Raw genomic sequence first — 15786 nt, forward strand, 5'->3', positions numbered from 1 at the left:
TCCCATGGAGCCCCCTGATTTACCCTCAGTTCCTAGCTAATGAATTTCTAAGCCATAGCGACATTGTTTTCTCTCATTTTCAAGGCTATTTTTTATTTGTTAGTTTATTCTTATTTTATCATTCTAGAAGTGCTTGTGGTTTACTAAACTTCCTTGTTTCAGTTTTAATACATACAGTTTATGCTTTCTAATCTTTCTTCCTCAGGGATTCTAAGCTCCTGTAGGAATTCTGAAAAACCAGTACCTTTTCCGATAATTGAGAATTTACCAGTAGTCTTAGAAGTAATGTGCTCAACCCAGTACCCTCAAGAATGAGAGGTAACCTATTAAGGTTTATAAAGGACTGACCCTCTTGCAACTTCTCCCCGAGTAACTTGAGCAGAGTCTAGACTGTATACCTTCTCAAAGGTTCAGGGTTTGAATTAGTCACCCACATCTCAGCAGCTTTTTTATTACAGTTTAGAAAAGGGGGTCCATGTGTAGAGGAAATTCAGTGCTTTCTAATAACCTTTTGTATACTTGAATTTAATTATTAAGTTACCCAGTCTGTAGACTGAACAAACTCAAGTCTTTTAATTTAAAAGTAAATTAATCTTTCATGACTGCTCCATTGAATACAGTTGTATTGCTTTCTATCTGGTATGCTGTGCTTTTCCAGGGGAACCGATTGTTGATTTATTTAATATGGAAAGGTGTCTTAAATACAGCTAACCTATGTAGATTATCACAGCCAACTCTTACCTTTATTTAAAGAGTGGCTGTTTTTTTCTGTATTCAGGGCCACTCTGCCTCTTTATTTCAGGATGTTTTCTTGGTTATTGCATTGATCCAGCAATTCTCAGCTTTTCCCAGCAGCAAAGGGCAGCTTTTCCATATTCAAAGCTGTTTGCAGAAGTGCCATGACGTTTTCAGAATAAAATAAACTTTTATTAATTTTAATTTAAAAGACAGAATTCTGTGTCACAGATTGGAGAACAAAAAGACATAACTAAATATGATGTGGGATCTTGGATTGGATCTTAGAAAAGAAAAAGAACATTAGTGGAAAAACTGGTGAAATTTGAATAAAGTATACAGTTTAGTTAATAGTTTTGTACCAATGTTGATTTCCTATTATTGTACTATGATTGTATAAGATTTTAATGTTAGGGGAAGCCAAGTGAAAGGTATTTGGGAACTTGCGCAACTTTTTTTGTAAATCTAAAATTTCAAAGTTAAGACTTTAAATACAAATGTACTGTTCCAAATTGTTTGAGAATTATGGTATTGGCCTTTCTCAAGGCTCTCTGGGGCAAATAATGATAATTTTACGTCCTCCTTTACAACCAGGTCGGTTTTCTTGAAGGGACAGAAAAGATATAACAATTTCTTGAATAACACATCTATTACTCCATTAAAAAAATTTCATACTGAAAATTTTTTCTTTTCATGATTCATCTTTATAGTAATCCCAGTAAATAAGTAGATTAATATTACACCAACAGTAAGTACTGTTTACTCCAGCAACTGGAAGCACGCACCATATTTTTAAGAATTATATTTGTTTTGTGCTCTGCAGTGTCTCTTATGCCCACCTGTACAAGAACCAGGAAGTGATGAGCCTTAATGTAGAATAAGATCTAGCTCTAAAGAAAGAGGCTCATTGGCCCATTTATCAAAAGAGAGATGTTGAAAATTAAACATCGCAGTATGTTTAATTAGAGTATGGTTTTGAGTGACATAGGTATTGCTCTCCTACTGCATTTTTACTTCCTTTGTTGTGAGGGAAAAAAAAAACATGAATTTACAGGGCTGGAGGGGATTAGTTTTTTTTCTAAAATTAAGTAGATATTGTATTACAGCTAGGGTTTATTTCATGTTAAGAATGAGAACTGCTTGTTGCTTCTTATTTCTTTTCATCACTTTTGTATAATTATGATGTGAAGTTCAACTTAAGAATATTTGCCTCCCATACAACTCTCTTTCATTTCATCCTCCTTTGATTTCAGCATTACTCTGTGCTCGCTCTTCTACTACCTGCAATCTTAAGAGTTCCATTCTTAGTTAATCATAAGATTGTATGTTAAATACAAATCAATTGTTAAATGCTAACAAGCAGATTATTTGTGAAATTATACTGCGTGTATGGTGTCTGGGATGGGGTCAAAGGGTACTATGAGACATCAAATTTGAATCCCTCATCGCCATCAGGGTCTCATAAAGATCTAATGGAATAATTTAAATAAAAAATGGAGACTTAATCATTACACAGAAATGGAGAAAAAGTCTTCATGGAGCCAACACTGAATAATTACTGGAAATATGACAGAGTAAAAATAGACCTGCCAAAAAACAAACACCTGAAATAAAAAATGTTTAAGAAAACAAACTTCATTTACGATTAACAAAGATAGCACCTCAGACTTGATTTTAGAACTTTGGCACACCAACAGAGAGAAAAGCTATGCACAAATCCAGAGGAAACAATGGGAATAAAAGAAACAGGAAAAAAAAAACTGCAGAAAGAGTGGAATTATCAATAATAGGGCTGAAAAGGATAAAAGATACAAAGACTATTAAAAGGAACTGGTTAGAATTTTTTTTAAAAAATCAAAACCGTAGAGCACTGTGATTAAAAGTATAAAGTTCAACATCCCTTAAGGAAAAAATGGCATCAAAATAATGGGATAGTCAGTAAAATGGCTGAATGGAAAGATCCAAATTAAAATACAGATGGAATAGGCAAATGGGTTATAATAAATCCTGTAAGCCTAGTTTTTTGCTCCTGCAGCTTCCCTCTAAATAAGACTTAATCTAAATTAGAGGGGATGCAAATAGAAAGCCTCAGTAAAGGAAAAATTGAAGAAGTTATCGTAGAGAAAAATAAACCTTTGCCTACAGATCGAGTTTGTGGAATACTTATTTTCCAGATTTGGTTCTTAAAGAAAGTATACCCACATACCTACTTATCAGTTTCTTAAAACTGGAAAGAAGGAAAACTATCTTTGAGAGAATAAAAGATAAGAATGACCTTAGACTTTACAACTCAGATAATAGAGAGAAGATGCATGTAGGGAAATATTTACAGAATACCAGCCAATTATCTTGCCTAGCTGTCTGCCTTTTGAAGATAAAATATTATGAACCTTGATATCTTAGAATAATTTCCAATAGGCAAATCCCAGAGAAGATTTATAAAAGACTAGAAATGTAGGAAACTTCTGAAATATAAGTGGTAGAGACTGGAGCACTTAGAAAAAAATGAGGGAGTGGAATCATCCAGGAGTGGCAGCTTAGGTATTGAGGCACAAAACTTCTCAGGGCAGGATTTGCACCCAAGATGTTGCATTCTGGGGTCTGGGCCTCTATTCATACAGAAATGCAACCTTACCTTTTACTCAGGGATAACCAGGACCTAGGAGAATCTTGCTAAAACCAAAGCTTATGTGAGACTGCCAATTTATAGATTTGTCATGGGAAATAGAATTTTCAGATGAACTTGAACATTGACTAAGAATGAGTAAAATTTTTGCTCTCTTTCTCTTATATAAATCACATAGGGGGAACAATTAAAATCAGTGTATAACTTTGGTGAAGTTAGAGTTAGAATAAAGGAATATAAGTGATTTTAAGAAGTGTTTTTCTGCTAAACTTGAAATATTCTTTCCTGGTTTAAGGATGCTTTCTGGGGGACCTAAGTGTTTGACACCACTAGTGTACTCTGGATATAGCAGGAGATGCATGCATAATTCTATACATGTAACCTATGCTTCTGTGCAGATACACATGTACTTACACGTCTCCCTTTAAATCCCTTAATACCATTGTCTATGTCAGTTTTTATGTGCAGATTTAAACAAATATTGTTCAAATATATTACTGACTTTTTACTTTAAATTCAAAAAATTCAAAAGATATAAAAAGATATGTATCTGTCCCCCGCTAGATTCCTTGTTATCTCACCAAAAGCAGCTCACGTTATCAGTTTCTTGGATATCCTTCAAGGGATAGTTTATGCATATTCTAGCCAATCTCTTTATTCTATAATAGTGACATCTATTGAATCCAACTAGTAATAGATGCGTTTGCAGTTTTATTGGTGGCATGATGCAGAGCAGGCACCTATGAGCTAAGCTGCAGAGGCTTCACATCTACCTCTGACTTTTAACATAGAGAACCTACCATCTAACTCTCTCAGGCTCAGGTTATTGCAGTTGCGCCAGATACTGACCAGTCCAGCGAGGCCACACTGTGGCTCATCAGCTGAACCTTAGTCCCATGTCTGAGAGAATGATCTCTCCTGCAGTTGGTTCATATACTCAAGTTAAAAAAATCAGTTATGTATCCTGGTTTTCTCATATTTGTGATTTGTTCCTGAGATCCCCTTTGGTTATGCTAGAAAACAAAAAGATCGCATCTTCTAAAGCGCAGTGATCCCTGTCCCTTTGGGGCAGGGTCTTGATAGACAACTTGCCAGTCTGCTGTTTTGTTGTCAGAAAGATGAGCTGGAGATCAGCTAGTCCGAAACAAAAGTTATATTTGGTGATATATATTTTTTTATAATTATTTTAGGTGATATATAATTTAAAAACCCATGTAGAAAATCACCATGTTCAGTTGCCGTAGTGTATATTTTGCAGCTAATTTTTCTTGGAGTGCCCACTGCTCAGAGCTGAGTGTTCTACGGCACTTTAGTAAGATTGATTTGTGTGCAGGCAAATGATTGTACCTGCCCTAAAACTTTTTTTCCAAGGTTATGCTCCAAAATAAATATAGATATTCCTCAACTTACAGTGGGGTTATATCCCAGTAACCCATCAAAAGTTGAATATTATAAATCAAAAATGCATCTAATCCACCTAACCTACTGAAACGAACATCATAGCTTAGCCTACCTAGCCTACCTGAGATGTGCTCAGAACACTTTTATTAGCCTATAGTTGGGCAATTATCTTCAGTTTCATCTCAAGAATAATTGTCTTCCTCTTCTCACCAGAAGCAAGAGATACAGACGGGCATTTTGTAAACATGGTGGGATGTGAAAACATTATTTTAAAAAATGCTGGCAAAATATGGTGTATAGGTTGTTTATGGAGTTGCGGCTCGCTTCCACTGACCAGCATCATGAGAGAGCATCACACCACATATCACTAGCCTTGGAAAAGTTCAAAATTCAAAGTAGGGCTTCTACTTTTGTACCATTGTAAGGTCGAACCATTGTAAGTTGGGGACCATCTATATACAAAAATACAGTAGCTTTTCTCTATGCCAGGAATAACGAGCTTAGAAGATAAAATGGGAAAAAAGATCCCATTCATAATAGAAATAAAAATATATATAATAACTGGGAATAAACTAAAGAAAAGTGTAAAACTTCTACGAATAAAGCTATACAAATCTGGGAGGCATAAAATAAGACTAGAATAAATGAAAAGACATAGCATGTGCCTGCATAAAAAGACCTTCTCCCTAAAGTAAGCTATAAATTTAATATACATTCAGTCATCTTTCCAACTGAATTTTTAAAAAATTTTTCTTCTGAAAAGAATTATTTAAGATTAGCCTTAAAAATATTATAAAGGAAGAGTAATGATGAAAATACTGCCCTATTGTGTATGAATGGTTGGTATGCTAAAGTTATATTAAAACAAAACTTTGAGTGCTAATGTAGGACATCGTCGACAGGAAAAAAGGGAACACACTACCAAATCCAGAAACAGACCCAGATGTGTGTAAAAAGTGACTCAGAAAAAGGTAGAATTTTAAAACAGTGAAAAAAAAAATTTATAAATGCTACTGGAACAAATGACTAACCATTTAGAAAACAATTTTAGATCTTTTTTTCATGTCATAGAGTCAAGATAAATTAAATATTTAAATTTAAGATGCACAACCATTTAAGTATTAAAAGAGAATATAAGTGAGTATTTCTATAATCTGGTATGGGGAAATCAAAGATAGAAACCATAAAGCAAGGGCACAAACTCAGTGCCAACAGGGCAACAGGGTCAGGCAAAAAATTAAATCATTCAAGTATACTAGGTAGAAAAAATATATCATTCAGTTATCTTTGAGAAAAATAACAGCATAAACACAACAAGAAGTGACCACCAACATTTTTAGAGTTAGAGAGTGATAGGGGGTGGTGGAAATTGTGACAAATGAGAGCATGCCAACCTTGGCTCAGGAGTGCACTCATTCTAGTCTGTAAGAATGTCCCCCCACCTCCCAATTGTGCAACAGCCTGGCAGCTTGGAGGCCCTAAAGCCACTCAGCTCCAAGCAATTGTTGCCATGCAAAGACGAAGCCCCAGTTATCAGATCTTCTGATCTTTTGCCATGTAAAGCTGGAAATTACAACTTTCATGTTAAATCTTCCAAATTTAAACTGTTATCTCAGTTTTTAAAACTTTGCGTAGGCGAAACAAAACATTTATAAGGCCAGATTCAGTCCATAGGCCTCAGAGTTTGTGAGCTTCGCTGCATAGTTAGTTTGGTTTTGGTTTCAGGATTATGTTTACCTCTTTAAATGAGTTGAGACACTTTCCATCCCCCCCACCCGCCACCCCTCGCCCATACTCTGGACCTGCAATCCTCTGGATAGCAGAAATATCTGTAGTTTAGATGGAGTTCCATCTCTGTTGCCATCAGGCCCTGGGGCCTTTTTTGTGAAGAGAGTTTTATATTTTCAGGATTTCTTTTTGAGCCAGTTTTGATTATATTTCTATAAAATCATACGTTTAATCTAGGTTTAAATTATTTCTCTTAAAGATTTTTATTTTAATCTTGGCATATCAATAGTTTTTATCTCTCTTTTTTTAATGTTTTGTTAGTTTCAGTTTCTCTCTTGATTTTTTCTTTGTTTTAATTTATCTATTTTTGTTTGACCTTTATAAGTTCCTTCTTCTGGTTTATTTTGTTTGGTTTGTTCTTTTTCTAGCTTCTATAGTACATTCTTTTGTTCATTTATTTTCATAATTATTTTTAGATTGATAATACAAATATTGAATATTATGAATTTTTCTCTCAGTGCAAAACTTTCTGCCCCAATGTGATTAATTTCTAAATAGTCTGTGGTTTGCTTTGACTACCTCTTGGACCCAAGTCATTTCAAAGATTATTTTTCAAATTTCCAAGTAGTTAGGTTTTTTTGAGGGGAGAGTTGTTTATCAGAGTGGAAGAGAAAGACTTAAATCTGCATAACAACCTTACACTGTTTACTTTGCTTTTCAAGGCAACCTCCCATAACTGACAGCCCTCACTCCCAACATCTTTGTTTCTGAAGGTGGCATTTAAGATGGTGGCTTCAGCCATTTTGGCAAGTTACTCAGTATTCCTGGATCCATCCCATGTATACAGGAGGTATACATGTTATTACACTTTTATTTTTCTAATATTAATCCGTCTTTTATTACAGGAGGATCATAGCCAAGAATCCAGAAGGGTAGAGAGAAAATTATTTTTCCACCCCTACAGGCTTTATTCCATATAGCCTAGGTGTGTAGTGGGCTTTTCCATCCAGGTTTTTGTAAGACCACTCTTGCATGTTCACACAAGGATGAAATCACCTAACTACGCATGATGAGTATCTCAGACTGTATCCCGGTGGTTAAGCAGTTGACTGTATTGTGAGAAGATACATATTGTAAGCCCTTGACTAATCACAAAGAAAATAACTGAAATATAGTTTAAGAAGCAACAGGCTCTCCTGGACATTTATCCCATAGGAATGAAAACTTACGTTCACATAAAAACCTATAAATGTTCATAGGAGGTCTTTTTTGTAATAGCCTAAAACTGGAAATAAGTCAGATTTCCTTCAGCAGATTGACTGGTTAAACAAATTGTGGTACACACATAACCACGGAATGCTACTTACCAATAAAATGTAACGAACTGTTGATACAAGCAACAACCTGGATTAATCTCCAGAGAATTATGCTGGGGGGGTGGGGCGGGGGGCTGAGCTAACTCCAAAAAGTAACATACTTTATGATTCCATTTATATGATTTTTGAAATGACAGCATTTTAGACTTGGAGAACAGATTGGTCATTGCTGGAGGTTAGGTACTGAGGGTAAAGGGCAGAAGTGTGTGGGGTTTTAAAAGGGTCACACTAGGAATCCTGTGTTATTTTAACTGTTCAGTATCTTGCCTGTGGTGGTAGGTACACTCAGGCGCACACGTAAACAAAAGAGTGCAAATAAAAGTGGGGAAATCTGAGTAAGAATGGTTATATCAGTGTCTATCTCATGTTTGTGATATGGTATAATTATAAATACAACCAATATATAGTTGTGACTTTATATAGTAAAATGGTACCATTATGAGAAACTTGGCAAAGTATATGAGGGATTTCTGTTTTCTTACAACTGCCTATGCATCTACAATTATCTCAATAAAATATCAAGAAACAATGTTTTAAAATTTAAAAAAGGAATTAAAATGGTACACTAGAAAATATCCACGTAATACAAAAAAAAGTCAGTAAAAGGACATAAGACATATAGAAAAGAAACATAAATCCAAGCATAGCAAAAATAATATTGAAGAGATTGCTCCAATTAAAAGGCAGTCATTGGCTGACTAGACAAAAAAAAAAGGTCTATATACATACTGTCTACAAGAGACATACTCAAGCATAGCAAAAATAATATTGAAGAGATTGCTCCAATTAAAAGGCAGTCATTGGCTGACTAGACAAAAAAAAAAGGTCTATATACATACTGTCTACAAGAGACATACTTTAGATTCAAAATTTTCTTGCAAAGAAAATGTGTAAAAGCTAGAGCAGCTATGCCAATATCAGACATTATAGACTTCAAAACAAAAAAAATATTACTAGAGACAAAGATATTTTATAGGAAAATAATCAACTCATCAAGAAGATATAACAGTTACAAAAATATACCAACCTAACAACTGAGCCCCAAAATACATGAAGCAAAACCTGATGAAATTAAAAGAGAAAATAGATGATTCAATAATAATAGTTGAAAATTTCAGTACCTCACTCTCAATAATGGGTAAATTAACTACACCAAAAATTACCAAAGATACATAAGAGTTATGTATCAACCAAAACTGACAACACTATCAACCAAATTGACCTAACTGGCATTTTATCAAACACTACTTAATGACAGCAGAATGCATATTCTTCTTAAGCACACATGGAACATTTTCCAAGATAGACTATATGCTAGGCCAGGAGTTGGTAAAAAGTTTCTTGAAGGGCCATATAGGCTTGTTGCCTATATGGTCTCTGTCACAGCTATTCATCTCTGCCGTTTTAACTCAAAAGCAGCCATAGACAACACATTAACAAGTAGATATGACTGTGTTCCACTAAACAAGTAGGCTGTACATAATTTGCCAACCCCTGGGTGCTAGGTCATAAAACAAGTCTCAATAAACTTAAAAGAATTGAAATCTAACATGATAGAAGTAAATGAAAAATCACCAAAAGGAAATTTGGAAAACTCACAAATATTTGGAAATTTAACCATTACACTTCTGAGTAGCCCATAGGTTAAGTAAGAAAACAAAAGGAAAATTAGAAAACATTTTGAGCTGGATGAAAATGAAAATAAAACAAACAAAATAATGGGATGACTACTCAAAGCACTGCAGATTCAGTGCAATCCTTATGAAAATTCCAGTCATCTTTTTCTTTTTGGAGAAATGGAAAAACCAGTCCTCATATTCTTACAGGATTACAAGGGGCCCCAAATCGCCAAAACAGTTTTCAAAAAAAAAAAAAGTATATTTGAGAGTCCAGAAATAAACCCCAAACATTTATGACCGATTGATTTTTGACATGAGTAGGGAAGACCATTCAATGGAGAAAGAATAGACTAAAAAATGGTGCCAGGCAACTATTCACATGCAAAAGAACAAAGTTGGACCGCTCATATTTTATACAAAAAATAACTGAAAATGAACCAGTGACCTAAATATAAGAGCTAAAACTCTTAGAAGAAAACAGAGATAAGTCTGTATAACCTTGGATTTGGCAATGGATTCTTAGATATGACACCAAAAACATGAGCCATAAAAGAAAAAAAGAAAGCAAAAAAAGATAAATTAGTCTTCACTAAATTTTTATACATTAAAGAACATTGTCAAGAAAGTGAAAGGATGAACTACAAAATGGGAGAAAATATTTGTAAATCATATATTTAATAAGGGTTTAGTATCCAGAATACATAAAGAACTCTTACAATTTAATAAAAAGCCCAGTTTAAAAATGGGCAAAGTACTTAAATAGCCATTTCTCCAAAGATATAAAAATGAAATAAACACACAAAAGGATGCTCCACATCATTGGTCATTAGGGAATACAGATCAAAACCACAATGAAATATCATTTCACACCCATAAGGATGGGTATTTTAAAAATAAGCACAGAAATAAGTGTTACTAAGGATATGAAGAAATTTGAGTCCTTGTACATTGCTGGTAGGAATATAGAATGGTGTATAACCACTATGGAAAAGTTTGGTGATTCCTCAAAAAGTTAAACAATTATATGACCCAGCAATTCACTCCTAGGAATATACCTAAAAGAATTGAAAACAGGTATGCAAACAAATCCTTGTACAAAAATGTTCATAGTAGCATTATTCACAGTAGCCAAAAGGTGGAAAGAACCCAATTGTCCATCAGCGGATGAATGGATAAACAAATTGTGGGATATACATACAATGGAATATTATTCAGCCATAAAAAGCAATGAAGTACTGACATACTACAACATGGATATGAATCTCAAAACATGCTAAGTGAAAGAAGCCAGATACTAAAAACCATATATTGTATGATTCCATGTGTATGAAATAGCAGAATAGGTAAATCCATAGATTGTTTGATGTTTGCCCAGTCTGGGGAAAGGGAAGGCATGAGAAGTAACTGCTTCATGGTACAGGGTTTTATTAAATTTAGAGCAATTAAATGCTTTTAGAGGTGGTGGTTGCACAATATGTGAAAGCACTAAATGCCACTGCATTGCTCACTTTAAAATGGTTAATGTTATGTTATGTGAATTTCACCTGTTTTTTGAGGATATACAGGGTATATATCCTCTTAAGAAATTGTGATAAACCAAAATTTTGAAAGTTATATTCAGGAGTATCACTTTTGGAATAATGGTCTGCTACCTGACTTTAGAAATGTTTATTAAATTATTGCTCAAAAAATTAAATCATTGATGATTACCAAAAATTAATGGGACATTGTTAAAGCAGAGGTTAGAGGGAACGTTATAGTTATGAATGTCTATATTAGAAAAGAGTAAATAATTTAAATCAATAACCTAAGCTTCCACTGTAAGAAGCTAGACAAAGAACAACTAAATCCAAAGCAAGTAGAAGCAGGATGTAATAAAAATTATTAAACCACAGGTCCTCTGTGGAGCCAAATCTCATATATTCTGTCCCTTTTCTATCTTGGTGAGAAATCCCACTGCCAATAAAATATTCATCGTCCTGTCTGTTTCTTTTCTCTTTCTTTCTTTCTTTCTTTTTTTTTTTTTTTAACTGTTTAGAGGTTTGAAATATAGGCTGAGACTAGAGATTTCAGGAACTAATAATTGCATACGGGGGAAAAGGTTTTCATGCAAATAAAGTCAAAAATGTTAAGTGAGATCCAACAAAGCACTGTCTGTTCTATTTCTCCTCTTTACTCCCACAAGAAACAATTACTAAATAACTTTTACATTTATATACTTACAAGGCAAAGAATGCTTATTTACTAGAATAATGAGTAGTAACTCTCTTTTTAAAGACTCTTATTTCAAAAGCTTATTAATATGCATGCTGGACAGATATCATAATAAAAATATTATAAAACTAATGTATCTCTAAAGTAAGATTAACATCTTAGAATAATAAATATACTACTTAGACTGTTGGGCCAACATATTAATCATAGCTAAGCAATTTCATTTACCAAAAGAAAGGAGGAAAATTCCTAAAATGTATTCTACATGAGCATATCTTCTGCCAACCCCCACTCCTCTGGTAATAGTTCGTAAGGCCCTGCCAAGAATGGACAACTCACAAGCAAGTCTCAGCAGCCAGCCTCCAAGAGCACCAAGGCCAATGTCTCTGCTGACAACACTACTTATAATACTCCACATGTCTTTGTCTCTTCAGAATTCCCCAAGAGTTCCTTGGTGGTGCCACCTAGTGCAAGGACCTTTTCAGGCAATGTTCTCACACTGACTCACTCCCAGCTAGCCTATATTGATGGCTGCCTTTGGCTCCGATAGGTATCCAGTTCCTGTATCTGGGAGCCAGGTTGGCAGGCCACTTGACACAAAGTTTGGCCATGTGTGCAGAGGAGTTTCCTAAGAAAAGATCACTGGGTTTGGTGGAATCCTCTCCAGAGACTTGATCTTTGTTAGGGTTTTTTTTAATATTATTTACTACTTTTATTTAATGTCATCCTTCCCACCTGCCCCAACCAAAATGCACACACAGACACTCACATTAAATCTTAGATGAGATAAGAAAATTGAGGTATAGATGGGCCAAGTACTGACATCTAGTTAGTGACATCCTAGGAACGGCATCCAGAGTTGTTGACTGCAAACCTGTTCCTTCTCCCATCACATCACTTTCTATTTGCCTATTTATTAACCCTCTCAGTGTGGATGTTTATTTTAATCTTTCCAAAACTGAGTTATTTTACAAAGTCCAGTGTGTCTGATGAGAGATATTTCTAAGGGATTGAAAAGGGTTCCTGGACCCAGTTCCAATGTGGGGGTGGGAGATTTTGCCCCCACACCAACAGTTCTTAAGACACTTGCAGGGTGTCCAAGAATTAACTAAATTCTGGTGCTATCTTGCCAGAAATAGTATCAGATTCCACAGGTTAATGGTTCAGTCCTACAAGACTGTACACACACACACACACACACACATACACACACACACACAAGCCCATTCTCTTACCTGTGCTTCTGACCAACCAGCTGTTGCTCCCTCCAGTGACCCCTTCCAACTCAATGCCAGTCACAAGTTCAGATTGTTACCTGTACTTCTGACCAACTGCTATAACTAAGGATCCTCCTTGGCTTCAGTTAATTGGCTAGCATGGCTCACAACTCAGAAACATTTTATTTACTGTATCACACTGGTTTATAAAAAGATGTAACTCAAGAACAGTCAGATAGAAGAGACGCATAGGGTAAGGTATGTAGGAAGGGGCACAGAGCTTCGATTCCCTCTCCAGGCACACCACTCTCCCAGCACCTGCATGTGTTTACCAACCCAGAACTCTCCAAAAAAGGACCAACAAGCTGCCCTCCTGGGTTTTTATGAAGCCTTCATTACATAGTCATGATTGACTAATTCACTGGCCATTGACAATTGAAATCAGTCTCTAGCCCCTCTCTGCTCCCTGGTGGTCAGGGGGAGGGACTGAAGTTCCAACCCTCTAATCATGTAGTTGACTCCCTTGGCAACCAGCCCCCATCCTTAGGTAGTTTCCAGAACTCACTTCTAACATAACAAAAACGCCTTTTTCACTCTCAACGCTCCGGAAATTCCAAGGAGCTGTAAGCCAGAAATTGTGGGTGAAAACCAAATATGCATACATACATATATACAGTTTACATTTTAATTTTCCCCACATCTTTATATTCTCCTTGACATTAAAATTTATGGACTATTCCAGAAATAGACAATTCATAAGTTTTAAAATACGTGCTATTCTGAGCAGCATAATGAAATATCTGACCATCCAGACCTGGACGTGAATTATCCCTTTGTCCAGCGTGTCCATGCTGTATATATAGTACAAAAAGATACTTAGAGGCCACATTCACATTTTATTATAGTATATTGTTATACTTGTTCTACTTTAGTTATTAATTGCTCACTGTGCCTAATTTATAAATTAAATTTTATCATAGGTATGTATGTACGTACAGAAAAAAATAGGGTATATAGGGTTCAGTACTCTCCATGGTTTTGGGAATCCATTGGGGGTCTTGGAATATATCCCCCAAGGGTAAGGAGGGACTACTGTACATGTACAAAGATGATGGTGGCTTGGTTGCTAGTCTTTATAACTTAATTTTTTTCCATTTTTCTTTTTTCCCCCCACAGTTCATCCATGAGCTCGGATTTCCCACATTACAACTTCAGAATGCCTAATATTGGATTCCAGAATCTGCCTCTCAACATATATATTGTGGTTTTTGGCACTGCTATATTTGTCTTCATCCTTAGTTTACTCTTCTGTTGCTACTTGATTAGGTAATCAATTTTCATTCTTATGTTACTACAGAATATATTAAACAATAATAAATCAACTTTCTGCCCTTAGGTTAAAATGTTTTATAAGTATTGTTGGGGAGGGGTAGAAAATTTCCTCTTCCCTTCTAGGTTCTTTCAGCTGGTCTAATAATCAAATTGACATAAGAGAGATGAACAAGAGAAATAACCAAATTTAATTACATATGCATATATGGGAACCCCACTTACACAAGAGCGTCAGAGACCCCACATACATGAGGAGTTCAGGGACAGAAAGTTAAAATGAGGTATATATGGCATTCAGAGCTAAGGTGCCTTGGAGGAGGTAGGTCATTCGAAGGACAATAAGAGAAGCAGATGTTCAGTAATTACATGTTTGTCCTGCCCTGTGGGTCATAAGTTATTTATGGTAATAAGTGTTATGGGCAAAGCCCCCAATTTAGATTTTTTTAAGAGAGAGATAAAAGTTTCTCTTGGGCCCGCAGGGTCTCCTTTGCCTTCAGCTCAAAATAATCCACATGTCAAAGTAGCATATCTTGGGGAAGCCTGTGAATCCCTTCAGAATGATAAACAAATTTTTAAAAATTAAAATGGCTTAACACTTTAACCTTCTATGAGTTACTATTAGTAAAATACCTTTATACAGTCTTCAATTCTATCTGCTGATGAGGTGTTTTACTCTAGGAGAAAATTGTTCTCATTTATTTTTCCAACACATTAGCATTTAAACCAGATACATTTATGTCATTGTCCCAAGATTTAATTTACTTTCATGGATATTTCAAGATTGCTTTTCAGGAGGGCGTTGCATCATTGTTAGCTAAAGTCATTAGGGATCAGAAAGCAATGTCTCAAACAAGATCCAAACTTTTAAACAGATTCTCGTGGTCTCTCAAGATTTTAAACTCCCATTTGTTATTGAACTGGTCAGGTGTTCAGGTGATTGATTATCTGTATACAACACTAAGTATTCCACAAGCTCTACAGCACATGTGCAGACAAGTTATAAAGAGTAACACATCATTTGAAGAAGTAATGGATTTGTCCAGTAAAGGATTCATAGTTGAATGACTCATAATTGTTTAAGCAAGCATTTTCAAAGCCAAAACTCAGACTGTAAAAATTTTTATACTGTATTGTTCAAAGAGCTTATGGAATAAAATAATAGAAAATTGAATTTTATAATACAGCTATACATCTAACAGTTTTTAGTGTTTGTACAGTATGATTATAGTTAACATAAATGCCATTTTCAGATATCTTTCAGCAATAATTCATCGTGGCCCCCAGTGTTTTAGGGCACTTACTGATCGTCAAATTCAAATGAATTTAGTATGTAGCTTCTGATTTTCTGACAAGTGAATTTACATTCTTCATAGAAAGTGAACTTTTTCTGAAGTTCTCACAAAATGTAATCACTCTTTGTATCTCATAGATATGCTGGCTGCTTATGATTTTTAGGTCTTGCTCAGAGAAATACTTAGCTAATATAATTGTAGCATTCAGGAAACACTTTTTAAAAATCTGTTTATTTCTAGAAATGT

At 35.0% G+C, this 15786-nt stretch overlaps 1 protein-coding gene across 2 annotated transcripts in view; it reads left to right on the top strand.

Annotated features, from left to right (window-relative positions):
* RNF24 (ring finger protein 24) overlaps nucleotides 1–15786 on the top strand; it is a 57890-nt gene that overhangs the window by 16577 nt on the left and 25527 nt on the right. For both annotated transcript variants that reach the window (XM_039863807.1, XM_039863808.1), the window contains exon 2: nucleotides 14093–14242. In XM_039863807.1, the coding sequence (XP_039719741.1) occupies nucleotides 14100–14242 (143 nt within the window). In that variant the 5' untranslated portion in view covers nucleotides 14093–14099. The remainder of the gene's footprint in view (nucleotides 1–14092; nucleotides 14243–15786) is intronic.

This window comes from Pteropus medius, unplaced genomic scaffold (assembly GCF_902729225.1).
Source record: "Pteropus medius unplaced genomic scaffold, Ma_sr-lr_union100, whole genome shotgun sequence".
NCBI lineage: Eukaryota > Metazoa > Chordata > Mammalia > Chiroptera > Pteropodidae > Pteropus > Pteropus medius.